The sequence below is a fragment of the Musca domestica genome, unplaced genomic scaffold (genome assembly GCF_030504385.1).
Source record: "Musca domestica strain aabys unplaced genomic scaffold, Musca_domestica.polishedcontigs.V.1.1 201, whole genome shotgun sequence".
Taxonomy (NCBI): domain Eukaryota; kingdom Metazoa; phylum Arthropoda; class Insecta; order Diptera; family Muscidae; genus Musca; species Musca domestica.
In genome coordinates, this window is record NW_026712252.1 from 78,622 (window position 1) to 97,698 (window position 19,077).

At 36.4% G+C, this 19,077-nt stretch overlaps 5 protein-coding genes across 5 annotated transcripts; 2 read left to right on the top strand and 3 right to left on the bottom strand.

Annotated features, from left to right (window-relative positions):
• Nucleotides 1-2,298: 2,298 nt before the first annotated feature.
• On the bottom strand, nt 2,299-2,622 carry LOC131802370 (enhancer of split m4 protein-like). The gene has a single exon (XM_059122557.1). It carries the CDS (start codon nt 2,620-2,622, stop codon nt 2,299-2,301), a length of 324 nt encoding a protein of 107 aa, XP_058978540.1.
• Nucleotides 2,623-5,180: 2,558 nt separating this feature from the next.
• On the top strand, nt 5,181-5,510 carry LOC131802394 (enhancer of split m4 protein-like). Its single transcript, XM_059122587.1, has one exon. The coding sequence runs from the start codon at nt 5,181-5,183 to the stop codon at nt 5,508-5,510; it is 330 nt and encodes a 109-aa protein (XP_058978570.1).
• A 4,588-nt stretch (nt 5,511-10,098) lies between these two features.
• Nucleotides 10,099-10,445, bottom strand: LOC131802395 (enhancer of split m4 protein-like). The gene is made up of 2 exons (XM_059122588.1): nt 10,221-10,445; nt 10,099-10,176 (listed from the first exon to the last, which is right to left on the bottom strand). The coding sequence occupies exons 1-2, from the start codon at nt 10,443-10,445 to the stop codon at nt 10,099-10,101; spliced, it is 303 nt and encodes a 100-aa protein (XP_058978571.1).
• Nucleotides 10,446-14,689: 4,244 nt separating this feature from the next.
• LOC101888374 (enhancer of split m4 protein-like) lies at nt 14,690-15,019 on the top strand. The gene has a single exon (XM_005187137.2). It carries the CDS (start codon nt 14,690-14,692, stop codon nt 15,017-15,019), a length of 330 nt encoding a protein of 109 aa, XP_005187194.2.
• Nucleotides 15,020-18,413: 3,394 nt separating this feature from the next.
• On the bottom strand, nt 18,414-18,698 carry LOC131802396 (enhancer of split m4 protein-like). Its single transcript, XM_059122590.1, has one exon. The coding sequence runs from the start codon at nt 18,696-18,698 to the stop codon at nt 18,414-18,416; it is 285 nt and encodes a 94-aa protein (XP_058978573.1).
• Between the last annotated feature and the right edge of the window lie 379 nt (nt 18,699-19,077).

Sequence of the window (19,077 nt, forward strand, 5' to 3'; positions counted from 1 at the left end):
ATTGTTTTGAAAAATGAAATCAAAATATTTTCTAAACCAATGATTGGAAGACACGTAGATTGCGGCTCGCGCATTAAAGCTATTAATCAGTTTAGCCATGAAATTGAAAGATTTGGATCATATTTTTGAGCGAAAATCCAGGCATTTCATTCATTTTCCTCGCCATTTAATTAATTTTAAAAATGAAGAAAAATATGAAAAAAAAAAATCAAAACCCCTTTGTATTTTGAATGAGTCTGACAGAGTGTGGGTACAGCCTCAGGGCTGTATTTCTGTAGTTTTACGAAGCTGTTATACCTCCTTATAGTACCATGCTCTCAGCCAATGTCCGTTTGTTTAAATATATTCTGACTTGCGCTATGATTATTCAAACTGTTGACCCTTTGTGGGAGGGGTTCTGCTGTGTGATTCAAAATAATGGTATGAGTGACATTTGAAGAGAATCGAATACATATTTCGAATTTTATATGCGTTCCGCTTATTCAAAGTTTTGAACCTTTTTGTGAGGGAGGTTTGCTGATATCTACCATCTTCACGACAGATATTGGGTTAGTAGAAATATTAAAATGCTTGAATTTAAGAAAGAATCAGATGCTTATGTTTATACCCTCCACCATTATATGGAGGGTATATTAGCTTTGTCATTACGTTTGTGACATCTCGAAATATTCGCGATAGACCCTACGAAGCATGAATATCTTGGAACAGCGTAAAATTTTAAGAAGATTTTGCGATGTCCGCTTGTCTGCCTATCCCTCTGTCTATTTGTCTGTCCTTCTAATTACGTTATCTTTCGAACGAATTGAGATAGAAGGCTAAAATGTCGCACACATGTGTATTTTCTCAGTAGTCAGCTTGAGTTCGTACATGGGCCATGTCGGTCCACGTTTTCGTATAGTCCTCCTATAACGGTACATCCCGATATTCGGTATTTTGATAAGTTTAACGACATCATTCACCCGAAATGTTTCAAATTTCGTATTCAAAGTTCGTAAAGGGTACTTCAGCCCATGCCTAAAAATTTCATATGCAGGTCCACGTCTGCATATAGCCCCCTTATAACGGCACTTCCATTTATTCGGTACTTTGATGATTTTAACGACATTATTTACCGGAATTGTTTCAAATTTTGTATTCGAAGTATGTAATGGGTACTACAGCCTATGCCTAAAAATTTCATACGCACGCCCAAATCTTCGTATAGCCCCCATATAACGGTACCTCCCTATATTCGGTATTTGATGATTTTAGCGAAATTTTTAACCGGAATTGTTTCAAATTTCGTATTTGAAGTACGTAATGGATGCTACAGCCTAAGACAGAAAGTTGTCTGTGCAGGTCCACGTCTACATATAGCCCCCATATAGCGGTACCTCCATATATTCGGTATTTTGATGATTTTAGCGTCATTATTCAACGGAATTGTTTCAAATTACGTATTAGGAGTTCGTAATGGAAGATACAGTCTGTGATAGAAAATTGTCAATGCAGGTCTAGGTCTTCGTATAGGCCCCATATATCAGTACCTCCCTATTTTCGGTATTTTGACGAGTTTAGGTACAATACCCACCGAAATTGTTTGAGATATCGTATTGGAAGTTCGTAATGGATACTACAGCCTATGACTGAAAATTGTTATGCTGGTCCAGGACTTCGTACAACTACGATATAACGATACCTCCCTATATACGAAATTTTGATGATTTTAGCTGCGTTATTCACCGTTTATTTCATGTTTCGGATTTGAATATGGTAATGGCTTAAGACAAACAATGCCTATGTAGGTCCACATCGTATAGACGCCATTATATTTCGTATTTTTAAAATTATAACAGAATTTTTTAAGGATTTTTTAAAGTTCCAAATTTTTTCTAAATGGTGGAGGGTATTCGAAGTTCGTGCCGGCAGAACTTACTGTTTTTTTTTTTAATTCAAGAAGTTTTTAGATTTTAATCTCCTATTTATGTAATCCATTTTTGATTTAATTTTGCCCTTTTTAATCCTATGATTATAAGAAACCCCTGAAAAAATATAGAAAATTCTATAATAGTTTTCCAAACCCCATCCAAATACCCCAATGATAAACTCCTTTAAAATTCATTTTAAAAATGTAAAATTATATTTTGTTTTCATTTTTTTTGTTTCTTATAAAATAAATTATTTTCTTGGAAAATACGATCTTTTTCTTAAATTATCACAGTTTTGTAAAGCTTCTTTTGTTGAATTCTTATAACAGTTTAAAATTTCCTTAGCATTTGGAAGACATCTGTATAGGTAGGCGAATAAAGTTTTCAGCATTTAAGCTTGGGCCCAACGATCTTGCATATGAACAGGAACGAGGTCAGCAGCTGAGGTCCAAAAGAAGGTACCCTGTTCGGTGCGTACAAAGTGAACAGGTACTGTTGTGATGGGGTAATCAAATTCCTCCTCCTTTTCATAGGATTCATTGATGTCGTTGTCATAGGATTCCATTGAGCTGCAATCTGATGATGATTCCAGACTGGCATTGCGGCTATTTTCCAAGGATTCTATTGAGTCGGTAGTTTTGTTGGATTTGAATAATTTTTTAAACAGCTTCTTCATGCTGTTGGAGTTTTTCTTCTGGTTGATGGTGATTTCCATGTTGTATTGGTTTTGTGTGATTTCTACGCACATTTTGAATGTATGATTTTTGAAAGTGAGTTCTTCACTGTTAAGTTTATCGAATGAGAATGATGCTGTACGTTTTCAGTGTTGGACCTTTTATACTCTCAGCCAGGTTGCAAGGACATGCAGGTAGAAGAAATCCTACCAACTCCTAGACAATAGCTGGTGTTTATCTATTGTTTTGTTTTTTTGGGGTCTGGTTTACCTTTCTGATCGTGGGAACGTCTAGTGACCAAAAATTTTTTTGAGCATCACTAATCCTGATAAGGATCTTCAATAATGTTGTTGTATTTGTTTTCTGTTATTGAAAATTGTGCATGTGCAAAGGTTTCCCCCATAGAACATAAAATACATTTACAGTAAAATCATTTTCAAATGATTCCCACGCAGCATGACTGTGATCGAGTCAAGGATATAATGGATAGAAGTTATAATTGGATGACAGGATTCGATGAGAAAGTATTTTTTAATGAAAAAACTTTCCTCAGTGAAAGCCATTCCATTAGTAGGGAAGAAAAAATATACAACTGTGTTGTTAAAAAATAGACTCGTGCCCTAAGTGCGAGCATTGGAACCCCATTCAATATAAGACATGTACAGCAATTACATTAATATTTCCCGAGTATACGATTGCTGCCAAATGTGTTGTTCCTTGAAAAAAAAATCAATTGAAGTCTATAGAAGATCTTCAACCTTGCCTTAGGAAAGACAAGGACTTTGTCTTTCTCTCTTCAATTAGAAGCAATAAAAACCGATGACACGCTTATGGCGCCCAATCTATAGGGTGAGAATGCAACTGCAAAAAAGTCAAACTCCATAATTTTACATTTTATCTTAAATTTTATTGAATGAAAGCAAAAAATGTCGGAAATAGCATCACATTTTAGAATAAGTTTAGATTTGTTCGAATTGGTCACTTTTGGCACGAATTATGGCCTTCAAACGGCCAATGAAACCGTCAAACGCTGCCCGAATGTTGCTCTGCGGTGCGCACGATAACTCTCGAAGGGAGTATCCGATTTCATCCAAACTTGGAACATCGTAATATTATTGTCAAACTTAGATAGAGTTCGGAGATGGGTCATATCGGTACACTCCTTCTGGTACCTCCCACTCAGAATGTCAACATTTTCAAAGAAAATAATTTACTACAGAAAGAGAAAGAGTTTTTTTCCGTTTTTCTACATCTTTGTGCTAGTTCAGGTGCGAAAATCGACAAAATCGGTCCACTCCATCGAGTACCTCCCCCATAAAGGGTTAACATTTTGAATAATTATAACTCTTCTAAAATGTGAAATAACAGTCCGATTGTCTTTATATTTCACAAATCACAATATTTTTATTACCCCAAGGTCTGATGTGAAGATGGGATATGTCGGTCCACTCCTTCTGGTACCTCCCCCACAAAGGGTCAAAGTTTTGAATAACCAAAACGATCATAAAATCCGAAATAAGCATCCGGTTCTCTTCAAATTTCACACATCAATCATTTTTGCTAACGCAAGATCTCTTGTGAAGATGCTAGATATCTGCCAACCCCTTCTGGTACCTCACCCACAAAGGGTCACAATTTCCAAAACTTATATCTGTCATAACTTGCGAAACAGTTCGGCGATTATATACAGCTTTATATCCAAATATTCCTCTTAATCAACAATCTAATGTGAATATGTAATTGATCAGAATTTGTGCTTTTCAAAATGATTGCTCAAACCTAATAGAATATAAATTTCGGATTTTTATTGAATCAACAGTTTAAATTATGATTTAGCACCTCCTGAGCACAAATTGGAAATATCCGAACCCCATCTTCAAATATCCAAAAGTACAATTTTTAAAAATTAAAATGCCTCCTCAGTATTTTGTCTACATTGCCTCTCGTCAAATACCAAACTCGCGCGGCTCACGTTCCTCTTAGACTTAAAAAAAGGATTTTCCAAGGTACAACTACAAGTGCTTCCAATACATATTCGACTTTGCAATCTTAAACGCCCTGCTTACAGCACGAGTAAAGTGGACAACAACAACGATAAGGCTACCAACTTAATGGCCATTCGTTATGAGTTTTAGCTCCTTAAACTCCTTCACACAACCGAACACGTGCATTCGAAATCTATCCACACCGAGTATCCCAGCGTGGGAAACTGGGAAATTACAAAATTGAATTGAAAATGCATTTTACCTGGAAAAACCTTTGCACGTGTACAACCTACCAAAATATTGAAAACAACAATACCAAAAAAATACAATCCTTATCTCCAGAATTGTTGTATCCAAAAATTTTTCACTAGACGTTCCCACGATCAGAAAGGTAAACCAGACCCCACAAAAAAAAATAGATAACCACCACCATTGTCTAGGAGTTGGTAGATTTTCTTCTACCTGCATGTCCTTGCAACCTGGCTGAGAGTATAAAAGGCCCAACACTCCCAGGGTACAGCATCATTCTCATTCGATTAACCTTCCAGTGAAGAACTCACTTTCAAAATCATACATTCAAAATGTGCGTAGAAATCACCCAAAACCAATACAACATGGAAATCACCATCTCCGAGAAGAAAAACTCCAACAGCATGAAGAAGCTGTTTAAAAAATTCTTCAAATCCCACAAAGCTGTCGCTGCCGACTCAATGGAATCCTTGGAAAATAGCCGCAATGCCAGTCTTGAATCATCATCAGATTACGACTCAATGGAATCCTATGAAAACGACATCAATGAATCCTATGAAAAAGAGGAGGAATTTGATTACCCCATCACAACAGTACCTGTTCACTTTGTACGCACCGAACAGGGTACCTTCTTTTGGACCTCAGCCGCTGACCTTGTTCCTGTTCATATGCAAGATCGTTGGGCCCAAGCTTAAATACTGAAAACTTTATTCGCCTACCTATACAGATGTCTTCCCATGGCTAAGAAAACTTTAAACTGTTATAAAAATTCGACAAAAGAAGCTTTACAAAACTGTGATAATTTAAGAAAAAAACCTTATTTTCCAAGAAAATAATTTATTTTATAAGAAACGAAAAAAAAAATGAAAACAAAATATATTTTTACAATTTTAAAATGAAATTTTATATGAGTTTGTCTTTGGGGGAATTGGGTTGGGATTTTGGGGAAGAAAATTAATAGTAGTTTCTACATTTTCAGGGTTTTCTTATTAAAAGGCGATTGAAAAGGGGTATGAGAAGATTAAATGTGGATTATAAAGCTAGGAGATCAAATGAATCTTCTATGGATAGACTATTAAAATGATCTTGCATTTATTTATGGGGGACATATGAATAATGCTATGTAGGGAAGAAAAAAGGGTTCTTCGATACATAGATGACCAAAGGACTCCACTATATAGGGGATACCAAAGGGGCCTTCCATTATTAGAAAATAAAGGGGTCTTCCATTATTAGATGACTCATTGGATCTTCTATATAATGGAGACCCTGGGGATCTTTTAAAGACGGATAGAAGAGATTTAATATATGAGGAAGATCTGAGGTGTCTTCCATGATTAGAAGCCTAAATGGGTCTTCCATATATACATAAGTGACCATGGGGATCTTTTATAGATAGAAGGGGTCTTCTATATATTAAAGTCCGAGTGAATTTTCTATAAATAGGATACCAAAAGGGGATAGACGACCAAAGGGGTCTTCTAATGATAGATGAACAAAGAGGCTTCTTTCGATAGAAGGTCCCATTGGTGTGTTTTCTAAATAGAAGGTCGAAGGAGTCTTCTTTAGGTGGAAGATCATTTGGAAAGAAAGACCAGATGGAAGACCAAAGGGGTCTTTTATAAATATAGAACCAAGGCGGTCTTCTATAGATAAAAGTCCAAAGGGGTCTTCTATGGACAGAAGAACCAATTTTCAGACAAATCCTTGAAAAAGTGGGGCAAAAATCATAAAAATACCGAATATCGGGATGTACAGGGTTGTCCATATTCGACGGACCCATGGGCCCATTCCAATCGACGAGGCTTGTCCACAGGCAACATTCTTTGCGTCAATTGTATTTTGTACGGGAAGAAATGCAAATCAATGCGAATAATCCGTTTTAAAGTGGACCGAGCCATGCCCAACTGTTGAGAACGGCGTTTTTGGGATGTTCTTGGGGACCTCTCAACACTGGCTCGTACGGCAGCGATATTCTCGTCCGATCGCCTTGGTCGACTTTTATATGGCCTCTTCGGATTAGAAAGAGCTTTACCAGTCGAAATTTTTCGTATAAACGCTTAATGGTGTGTTGGTTCATGGTAAAAATCTGCTTGGACTGACACTTCAAACGCGGTATGTCATTAATCGATGTGACATCTCTGTTAAAAGTTATGGCGTTGCCAGATGGGTCCGTCGAATATGGGCAACCCTGTATTTTATAAATAAAGGATCAAAGGAGTCTTTTTTAGGTGGAAGGTCAATGGGAAAGAAAACCAAATATAAATAAATAGAGGACCAAGGCGGTCCTCCATAGAAAAAAAGTCCAAGGTGGTCTCCTATGGACAGAACACCAAAGGGGTATTCTATAGAAAGAAATTCAAAGAGATATTCTTCAGATCAAAAGACCTTTTTTATATATGGAAGACCAAGGGGATCTTCTACAGATAAAAGTCCAAAGGGGTCTTCAATAAATAGAAGACCAAATGGATCATCAATAGATGGATGATTAAAGGGGTAATCAAGCAGTCTTCTTCAGAAAGAAGACCAATGGTATCTTGTTCAGATAGAAGACCAAAGGTCCTTTATAGGGGGAAGGCCAAAAGGGTGGGTGAACTATAGATAGACAGCCAAATAGAAGTCCCGAGTTGTAGATGGAGGACCGAAGGGGTCTACTACAAATAGCTAGAAGACCAATGGGTCTTCTAAAAGTAGATGACATATTTTATAAATAGGGAATTTTTTAGATGAAATATCTCTTAAAAATTGAAGACCGAATGGGTTTTTATATGACAGAAAGATCAACAAAGTCTTCTATTTAGAGAAGACCAAATGGACCTTCTATAGATAGAAGGCCAAAGGAGTCTCCTATGGGTCGAAGACCAAAGGGATTTTCTATGGACAGAACTTCAAAGGTGTATTCTATAGAAAGAAGTTGAAAGAGGTCTTCTTCAGAAAAAATGCCAAAGATGTATTTTTCAGATAGAAGACCAGAAGCACCTGGAAGACCAAAAGGGTGGGTCTACGATAGGTAGACAAACAAAGAGGTCTTCAATAAATAGGAGTCCCAAAGCGACATCAATAGATGGAGGACCGAAGGGGTCTTGTATAAATAGAAGACCATGGGGTTTCGTATAGCTAAAAGACCCAAAGGGTCTTCTGAGGAGAGATGGTGTATTTTATGGATAGGAGATCAAAATTGTCTCTTTAGATGGAAGATCGACGGGAAATTTCTATGGACAGAAAAACAAAGCGGTACCCTATAAAAAGATGTTTAAAGAGGTTTTCTTCAGAACGAGGACTACTGGACCAAAAGGACCACCTTTTATGGATGGAAGACCAAAAGTGTGGGTGTAGTATAGATAGACAACCAAAGGGGTCTTCAATAAATAGAAGTCCCAAGGCATCATAAATAGATGGAGGACAGAAGGGGTCTTGTATAAATAGAAGACCAAGAGGTTTTGTATAGCTAAAAGACCCAAAGGGTCTTCTGAGGAGAGATGGTGTATTTTATAGATAGAAGATCAAAATGGTCTCTTTATGGACAGAATAACAAAGCGGTACTCTATAAAAAGAAGTTAAGGAGATTTTCTTCAGAAAGAGGACTACTGGACCAAAAGGACCACCTTTCATAGATGGAAGACCAAAAGGGTGGGTGTAGTATAGATAGACAACCAAAGGGGTCTTCAATCAAATGGTGACCAATGTTCATCAATAGATGGAGGGTCGAAGGGGTCTTCTATAGCTAGAAGGCCAAAGTGGAATTCTAAAGATAGAAAACCAAAGTGCTCCTCTATAAGAAGAGATCAAATATATCATCAGTTCAGAGGCACATTTTAGATAAGGGTTTTTTCAGCCCCAATAAGGTTCTTCTTTGAATAAAAAAAATCAAGGGGGTTTCTTAGATGGAAGACTGAAGATGCCTTCTCTAACCAACCAAAGGGGTCTTCAATCAATTAGTGACCAAGTGTTCATCAATATATGAAGGGCCGAAGGGGTCTTCTATAGCTAGACGACCAAAGTGGAATTCTAAGGATAGAAAACCAAAGTGTACAGGAGCAAGAAGAGATCAAATAGATCATCAGTTCAGAGGCACATTTTATAGATAAGGGTTCTTCAGCCCCAATAAGGGACTGAAGCCCCACTGAATAAAAAATCAAAAAGGTTTTCTGAACTTTTTGTTATGTCTTCCTATTGTCAATTATTATATAACATTCATAATTGGTACTGAAGTTCGAAAATTTAAATGACTTCGAAGACACATATAAGAGTGGTTTAACCGGCCGAGAAATTTAAGTTTACTTCTCGATTGTTCAATTCTTTAAAGGTCAAGTCATTTATGTGGCTGCCATAATAGGTGCCTAAGTCTCCAAAGACTAATGGCCCCTTTTTGGACTGTCATCAAAATACTTAGGGGACATCCTAACACTTATATTAGGGTATCCAATAAGGGGATTAGTAGTTTACTTGATTTTTGTTAAATTTAGAATGGCTCTAGAGATCCAAAAGATTTCAGCGGCACCTTTAATGGATAAGAGTTCTTCAGACCTAATAGAGGTCTTCTGTGACTAAAGAATCAAAGGGGTTTCTTAAATCGAAGACTGATGATGCCTTCTCTATAAAGACCATCCAATAAACCTCTTTGGATGAAAGGTCAAAGAAATGTATTTTATAAATTAAAACAAAAAATATCCTCTATTCAGAGTGACTATTCTACAGATAAGCCAACACTAGGGGTCTTCTATAGATGGAGGTCCAGAAGAATCGGAAAGTAATTGAAAAGTCTCTCTTTCTAAACTTAAAATTAACATCATAGAGCAACATTGCAGTGAGAATCGGAGCAAGGCTCCATCTAGTGGGAAATATCAAGAACAATTAAAGGGAAACCCATTGCAATGTATAGTTCTCAAACGGGACGATAGGTGGCAGTGGCCGGGTACAAATTATATCAGCTAACAGATTTTTGTGGACCATCGACATTGGCCCTCGCATTATTGAACCTCTATTTCAACTCAACACCAAAATGGGATGAATGACAAAAATCTCTTGACCAAATAACAACGAAAATTTTGAAGTTTCTCCCCCATTCCCATGTTAAAAAATAAAATATCAAAAACTCAGTTAAAATTTGTAAAAATTATATTTTCTTTTTCATTTTTTGTTTTGTAAATAATTTTCTTAAAAATAAGTTGTTTTTAATATCACAGTTTGTTTTAAAGCTTTTCTTAAATTATTTTTTTTTTTCATTTTCAATGGAAGACAGAAGTTGCTGATTTTTTTTCGAAGGTAGATTTTTTGCACATCTTAAGCCTGGGCCCAACGATCTTGTTGCTGCAAGCAGCTCAATTGATAATCAACAGCCGAGGTCCAAAAGAAGGTACCCTGTTGGGTGCGAATGAATGTACTGGAACATAGGTTTGCTCCACCTCCTCAGCCAAGATTTGTTCATTGATGTCATTTTCAAATGATTCCATGGATGATGACGAACAATCCATTTCAAGACTGGCATTACGGCTATTCTCCAAGGATTCGAGGGAGTCCATTGAGTTGGCTGCAATATTCTTGGATTTTTGTTGTTTGAAAATCTGTTTCAACAACTTCTTCATGCTGTAGCTGGCGATGGTGGTTGGTTTCTTGTTGGAAATATCCATTTTGTTGTATTCTGGAGATTGAGGAATTTCTACGCACATTTTGAATGCTGCTGGTGTGGCGGTGTGTAAGGGAATGGTTGTGATTAGGTGAAATGTTATCGAGAGAATAATGCTGTACCCTTAGCAACCCCTGGCCTTTTATACCCTCAGCCGTTTTGGATATCCTAGTGAGAACCGGGGGAAGAATGTCCGGGCAGGTAGTTGAAAATCTACCAGCTCCTAAAACAATAGCCTGTCTGTCCATTGTTTGATTTTCCTTTCGAATCGTGGGAACGTTCAGTGAAATTTTGAAAAAATGATTTTAGACAAATAATTTGTGATCCTTGTTAATGTCGATGTAGTTGTTGTTTGCTATTATCGTCTGGTGTTGTTGGAGGTTATGTGTCAGCATGTGTTGTGCTTGTTTAGGATCGTGTCTAAATTCCCTTACAGTAAGAATTGTGTTGTGGTGTTACGATTTGGAAACGATTCCCACGCAATTGGAAAAGTGAAATACGACGCGTGGGTTGTTTTTCTATTTGTTTCGGTTTTTCGGGATCCTTTACCAAGCATGTTTATTTTTGCTCACTAGTGATTGTGGGTATGCTTGCCGTTGTGTGCTATGCCAAGTTATGGAATTAGGTCTTCACTGCGTGTTTTATAGTCGTGTGTTAAGCGCGAGTTAACACGAGCTTAATGACATGGCCGTTTGCCCTCGGTTAGTACTTGCCTTTGGGATTTCTCTAGGGTAAATACAAAATTTTGAATAGGATTTTTGGAAAGAGGTTACCTCAATTTTCCAGGAGGATTTGTATTCATTATAAAGTGTTAATGTGGTCTTACTTTGAAGAGTTGAATCTGAAGAGATTTTTGGCTTTGAATTCCATTTATGCCCTTGCTAAATAAGTCTATAAAACAAAGCATCCAGGCATCCAGAATGTCCTTAGGGACATCCCAATACACATATTAGGCCCTTTAATTAGGAGAAATTTTTATTGTGTCCCCCCTTTGGTCCGCTTGATAAAATAAGTTCTGTAAACCTAACACAATTTATGTGGCCACACCACAGACACAACCAGAAATGCATTTCGTAGCTTTTTTTTGGGATGGCGCCCAACAGACCAAAATGGGATTTTTCAAGTAAAATGTTCTGCGAATATAAGTAAATAAATTTATCATTTCGGAGGGGGTGTCGGTCCGGATTCTGACTTCTTCGGTGGTACACATAATTGATGCTTAAGACCCCAAATATTAAAATGACCTTTTGGGACTGCAGCCCAAATTCCTAGGGGGACAACTAAATACACATGTTGGGGTTTTAATCAGGGGATATTTTGTATGACTCTTCATTTGTTCACTTCCAAAAAAGGGTATTTAAAACCAGGGCATTTTATAAGACAGCCATAATCAGTACTTAAATCTCCAAATGAATCGAAATCCTCATATTAGGGTATTAATAAGGGGAGATTTTGATTTTGCTTCCTTTGGGGTAAAGTGATAAAACAGTTCTACATATCCCAGACATTTTATTTTATAGTTGGTCCTAAGTACCAAAATCCAGCAACCTTTTGGGACCTACAATCCAGTACTTAAGGAACAACCATCTAATACACATATATTAGGCTATTTGATCAGGACAGAATTTTCTCCTGTCTTCTCATTTGATCACTTCTTCTAAAATTTCTTTGAAACCAAGTGTTGTTATGTGCAGCCATAATCTGTGCCTAAAACTTCAAGCTGAAGACCAGAGGAGTATTTTACATAGGGAAGGCCAAAGGGGGGTCTTCTATAAGAGTAGGTGAAATGGATCATCAGTTCAAGGCACCTTTTTATGGATAAATGCTCTTAGACCTAATGGCGTTTTCTATGAATAAAAAATCAAAGGGGCTTCTTAGATGGAAGGCTGAAGATGACTTCGAGTGGTCCAGTGGTGTTTTTGGACTGCTATCAAATTATCAGGGGATATTTTTACACACACAATATGATAATAAAGAAAGTGTAGATAGACTGTATAGGACGTACAATGAAGTCTGCTTATGTCTCACTAAACCTCCCCTTGGAACTTGGGAAATCATTGCAAATTTGTTGAGAATCAATGGAACTGTACAGAAATTTACCACAATGAACCATTTGAAAAATGCACTCTGAAATTGTATTGGAGCAATCTTCATTGGGTATTTGCTTAAATTATTCCCATTAATATTCCGTTGCGGTTTGGGTTCGATTTTTTGATGGAATCTCAACAATTCCATTTTCACTTCAAAATGCAATAAAACTCCCCGTTTCTCCAAGAAATTATGTTCAACATCAGCTCGATCGTATTTTGAATAGCTGCCATGAGAGATTGTATTTAAATTCCAGGTTGACACCAGGGTAAGTAGTCGCCTTGGGAAATTTACAGGGCTAACAGTGCCATGAGTAGTTTTTGAGAGGTTGGCTGTATTATTTGTCCACTAGTTCTAGAAAAATTGGTGTAGGAATGAATTATTTATATATAATGATGAGGTAAAGGGTTTATAGAGGCAGAGGTTTGAGTAATTCCCACTATAAAGCCGCGAAACATGTTGCCCTCCCCTTTTCCTTGTGGTAATTTTTTCCAAAGCACACATACAAATTAATCGATATCCACTCTTCGACAATATCAGGATACAGTATTTTGTCAATTCATCTGAGTGGGCGTAGGATTCATTCAGTCAAACAACAAATGCAAAATACTAAACCCACCTATTCCTGGTGGCATCAACCATAATAAAGCCTGAGAAAAATTCAATGGTATCAGAGGTAATAAAGACATTCAAATATACCTCACTTGTATTTGGATGCCAGGTTGAAACGGGGGTTAGGAGTCGCCTTGGAAGATTTACAGGGCTTACAGAGTCATGTGTATTTATTGTAAGTTGACCTTATTATTTATCCGCTAGTTCCATATAATTGGCATAAGAATGAATTATTGATAAATAATGATGAGGTAAAGGGTTTATAGAGGCAGAGGTTTGGGTAATTCCAACTATAAAGCCGCAAAATATGTTGCCCTCCCTTTATCCTTGTGGTAGATTTTCCAAACCACACATATAAATTAATCGAGATCCCTTTTGCACTATATCAGGATACAGTAATTTGTCAATTCAGCTGCGGGGTCCAAGGGGTAATTCGGACAAACAACAAATGCAAAATACTAACCCATCTACTTTTTGGTGGCATCAACCATAATAGACACTGACAAAAATTCAATGGCATTAGAGGTAACAAAGTTATTCAAATTTACCTCATTTCTTACAGTAACCGAGTGGACCACTTCTCTATAACCTACCCGTGCTATTAATTAGAGGGGGAAAGTACTAAATATTTGAAATCTTCATTAATAATTTATTCAATGGGGGCATAACATTTCCCTCAAATATTTGGATAAGGGATACTCTTTGAATCTGCTACTCCCATACACATCATTTTCTATTATGAAGAACTGTGTCAGAGGCATCAAAGAGAAAACTGCAGAGGAAGCCCATAAAGGCACTTGTTTTCAAATTAAGTACTGCCTTCACTGCCTTTTCAAATATTTTGATAATGAACTGCATCATTAATTGAAATAACACCTAATATTCCATCTAATACAATGGCTTAAAAGCCGGTGGAACCCTCAAAGTGATATTTCTTGTTTTGAAAATCATTTTACTTTCGGGCACGAGCCTTTTGGGAAACCCAAAAGCCATGGGTTCTTTTTTGAAGATCCAAGTCATCAATAAAAAACTTAGTATTGCCTTATATTTCCCCATACTTTTACAAAACTAACCTATCCTAAGAACCTTATTGCCTTGTCTACACTCCTATTGTCATGAGTTGCGTGGGAACCACATCGTAACCTTACTTGCATTCTTATTGTATTGGCATTTACGGGTCCTGGGAAAGTAACATTTTTCCTGCACACGTGCAAAACTAACAATTTGAATAGAACAACATCAAAACCATTTCAAATCCTAATCTCCATTGTTTAAAAATGATTCAGTAAAATTTCGAATTTCACTAGACGTTCCCACGATCAGAAAGGTACATCACACACAATTGATAAGTAGAGTCTTTTGTCCTGGAGCTGGTAGATTTTCTCTTACCTGCATGTCCTTGCAACCTGGCTGGGAGTATAAAAGGCCTAACACTCCCAGAGAACAGCATCATTCTCATTCGATTAACCTTCTTGTAAAGAACTCACTCACCTTCAACACCAAGCATTCAAAATGTGCGTAGAAATTCAACAAAACCAATACCAGAACATGGATATCATCAGCATCTCCCAGAAGAAAAACTCCAGCAGCAGCATGAAGAAGCTGTTCAAACAAATCTTCAAATCCAAGAAAACTGTTGCTGCCTCTGACTCAATGGAATCCTTTGAATCTCTGGAAAATAGCCGCAATGCCAGTCTTGAATCATCCTCAGATTGCGGCTCCATGGAATCCTATGACAACGACATTAATGAATCCTATGAAAAGGAGGCGGAAATTGATTACCCCACCACTGTGCCGGTACACTTTGTACGCACCGAACAGGGTACCTTCTTCTGGACCTCTGCTGCCTATATGCAAGATCGTTGGGCCCAGGCTTAGATTTTTCTTTTGGAAAAAAGAAATAATCTCTAGATGTCTTCCGAAAATGTCATCAACTGTTATATGAAATCATCAAAACAAGCTTTACAAAAAACTGTGATAATTTAAGAAAAAAATATTTTCCAAGAAAATAATTTATTATTAAAAAAAAAAAAAAAAAAAAAAAACAAAATATATTTTACAATTTTAAATTTAATTACATTTTTTTTATTTTTATAATGGGATTTGGGCGGGATGTTAGAAAATTAAAAAGGACTGTGGGGAGTTCAATAGGAAATATAAAACTAATCTAGGCTTCCAACAAAAATCCTTTAGAATTAGGATTGCCTTATGAACTACAAGCTTTGTAGACAAAATGAAGCCCTCTACAGGTCTTCAAACAAAGTTGACGTTCTATAGGTATTCGTTTGAGAAGGACGGTATTTTACAGTTTAGAAGTCCTATAACATATGTTTTACACAGAAGACCTCATGAAGGCCTTTATAATAGAAGAAGGGGAAACTACTGCGGCTTTATACTAAATAAAAGATCCTAAGGATAGAGCAACGATTTTTACAGGCGTTCTAAACAGAGAAGATCCTTTACAGTTCTCATATGAAATGAAAGCCTTGAACAGATCTTTTGGTAAGGAAAATATCATTTCTAGAGAAATATTTTGCAGGTTTTGTGAGAAGACTTTCAACAGATCTTCTATGAGAGAGGATCTTCTGTGAGAGTAGATATTCTGCAGGCCTTCTTTAAATAGATCTATTACAGGTCTTCAAAATAGAGACGATTTACCAAAAGTCATCAATATAGAAAAAAAATCTGCAGAAAAAATGTTCAAGTGTCGAATACTTTTACAGATCTTCTGTAGAGTAAGAATTTTCCAGGGTTTTCTATGGACGGAACTCTTTTACAAAGAGACAATTCCCAGAATGTCTCCTTGTATGAAAACCAGACAGGCTCCTATTGAGAGAAGACCAATAAAATATCTTCTTTTTGTAGAGTTCCTATAAAAGGTCTTCTATGTAAAGAAGGAAGACCTCTATGAAATCTAGATATTCCGCAGGCCTTATATAAAGAGATATTTTACAGCTCTTCAAAATAGAGTAGTTTACCATAAGTCGCCAATATAGAAACTAAATTCTACAAATAAAAGTGTTCAAGGGGAGAAGACTTTTACAGATCCTCCATTGAATAAGAACCCACCAAGTTTTCTATAGACGGAACTCTTTTACAGAGAGACAATTTTCGAATAGTCTCCTTATATGAAAAATCAGACAGGCTCCTATTGAGAGAAGACTGATAGAATATCTTCTTCCTGTAGAGCTCCCATAAAAGTCTTCTATGTAAAGAAAGAAAAATATCCTTGTGAGAAAAAATCTGCAGCACTTCTATTGAGAGAAGATCTTTAACAGATCTTTAATGAGAGTAAATATTCTGCAGGCCTTTTATAAAGAGATATTTTACAGGTCTTCAAAATAGACGTGATTTACTATAATTCATCAATACAGAAAAGAGCTTCTGCGGAGAAAAATGTTCAATGGGGGAATACTTTTACAGAACCTCCATAGAATAAGAATTCTCCAGGTTTTTTTATAGTCTCCTTATATGAAAAATCAAACGGGCTCCTATTGAGAGAAGACCAATAGAATATTTTCCTTCTTCAGAGTTTCTATAAAAAGCATTCTTTATAAGAAAAGAAAATATCCTTATGTGAACAAATCAGCAGGACTTATATTAAGAGAAGACCTTCAAAGATCTTCCCTCAATGGGGTACCTGTAACATATATTCTATAAAGAAACCCCGTAAAAGGCATTCCTTTCTTAAAGTCCTATAGAAGAAACCCTCTAAATAAAACTTCTTTTTAAGATGTAGCTATGGCAGAGTTTTGAGGGTCTCGTCTCTATAGAAGAACTGGGAAATAATCCCCCTCTCTGATGAAGACATGTTAAACGTATCTATAAATGACCCGTAAAATGTCAGTCCCTGGTTAAGATCATTGTATAGAAGATCTGCAAATGGTCCTCTACCTACAGAAGACTCCTAAAATACTTTCTAACTAGAGAAGATCCAAAAAAGATCTTCTAACAACAGAAGATCCCTATAAGGTCTTCTATTTGCAGATTGCCCATTAGAGTTTCTGTTTCTAAAAAGATCTCCAGTAGGCCTCCTATAAGCAGAAGGTATGGAGAATATCTTTTGTCTATAGAAGACCGGTGGACCGTTTTTCCTATAGAAGAAATCTAGTACAGCTTTTCTTTATAAAATAACTGTAGAACATCTAAACTTTATTGAAGCCCATCTTCGTATAGGAGATCTATAGAAGGTATTCCCTCTATAAAATTCCCTACGAAAGGTCTTCTATCTATTAAATGCTGTAGAAGGTGTGCTATCTAGGGATCTTCCCTCTATAAGAGAGTTTTGATATTTCTTCCCCATAGAAAATCTTCTGTCCATTATTCTCTTTACAGATGTCGTAATTTGGAATTTTAACTAAAGAAGTTCAGTGGAAGTCTTTTAATCAACTGGCGAACTGTGAAAAGTATAAAAGAGTTGTTGTCAATATCGGGGCTTTTAAACGGTCTTCTATCTATAAAAGGTATTATATATAAGCATTGATCTTCTCTCTATAGCAGATCTATTATAATTCTTCTCTAAAGAAATTCTCTTGTCAATTATTGAATTTTGAGATCGGCCAACAGAAGATCAGTAGAAGACCTCTTAATTAACTACCGGCCTTTAAAAAGCCTTATAAATAGTTTGTCATTATCAAGGCCTGTATCTGTAGAATTACTTCTAGAGAAGAACTTCTTTCTATAGAATACATGGAGATGATATTTTTTGGTAGAATACGAACAAATGGAAGAGTTCATATAATTATCCAATCTTAATTTAGAAGAAAGCCATGGCTATGGAAGTCAGGACTTTTTAACTTTTCCATTGAACTTCCAATAGCCCTCTTTACTCTTTGGATCCTCAACCGTCGCTCTCAAACGAAGACCTATAGAACGCCATCTTTCTTTGAAGACCTGTAGGTGGCTTCATTTTATTTAGAAGACTTGTAGTTCACAAGATACCCTAATTCTAAAGGATTTTTGTTGGAAGCCTAGATTAGTTTTATATTTCCAATTGAACTCTCCACGGCCTCTTTTAATTTTCTAACATCCCGCCCAAATCCCATGATGAAAATTAAAAAATCATATAATTAAATTTAAATTTGTAAAAATATATTTTGTTTTCATTTGTTTTTTTTTAATAATAAATTATTTTCTTGGAAAATATTGTTTTTTCATAAATTATCACAGATTTTGTAAAGCTTCTTTTGTTGATTTCATATAACAGTTGATGACATTTTCGGAAGACATCTAAAGATTATTTCTTTTTTCCAATTTGCAAAATAAGAAAAATCTAAGCCTGGGCCCAACGATCTTGCATATAGGCAGCAGAGGTCCAGAAGAAGGTGCCCTGTTCGGTGCGTACAAAGTGAACCGGTACGGTGGTGGGGTAATCAAATTCCTCCTGCTTTTCATAGGATTCATTGATGTCGTTGTCATAAGATTCCATTGAGCCGCAATCTGAAGATGATTCCAGACTGGCATTGCGGCTATTTTCCAAAGATTCAAAGGATTCCATTGAGTCAGAGGCAGCAACAGTTTTCTTGGATTTGAAGATTTGTTTGAACAGCTTCTTCATGCTGCTGCTGGAGTTTTCTTTTGGGAGATGCTGATGATATCCATGTTTTGGTATTGATTTTGTGTGATTTCTACGCACATTTTTAATGTTTAATGTTCAGAGTGAGTTCTTTACAAGAAGGTTAATCGAATGAGAATGATGCTGTACTCCGGGAGTGTTGGGCCTTTTATACTCTCAGCCAGGTTGCAAGGACATGCAGGTAAGAGAAAATCTACCAGCTCCTGGGCAAAAGACTCTACTTATCAATTGTGTGTGATGTACCTTTCTGATCGTGGGAACGTCTAGTGAAATTCGAAATTTTACTGAATCATTTCTAAACAAAGGAGATTAGGATTTGAAATGGTTTTTGTTGTTGTTCTCTTCAAATTGTTAGTTTTGC

Bases quoted from the DNA above. Each gene is read 5' to 3' on its own strand.
- LOC131802370 (XM_059122557.1), bottom strand. From the start codon at position 2,622: ATGGAAATCACCATCAACCAGAAGAAAAACTCCAACAGCATGAAGAAG.
- LOC131802394 (XM_059122587.1), top strand. From the start codon at position 5,181: ATGGAAATCACCATCTCCGAGAAGAAAAACTCCAACAGCATGAAGAAG.
- LOC131802395 (XM_059122588.1), bottom strand. From the start codon at position 10,445: ATGGATATTTCCAACAAGAAACCAACCACCATCGCCAGCTACAGCATG. The intron at 10,177-10,220 runs GTGGAGCAAACC...CGCACCCAACAG, and splicing joins AACAAATCTTGGCTGAGGAG to GGTACCTTCTTTTGGACCTC.
- LOC101888374 (XM_005187137.2), top strand. From the start codon at position 14,690: ATGGATATCATCAGCATCTCCCAGAAGAAAAACTCCAGCAGCAGCATG.
- LOC131802396 (XM_059122590.1), bottom strand. From the start codon at position 18,698: ATGAAGAAGCTGTTCAAACAAATCTTCAAATCCAAGAAAACTGTTGCT.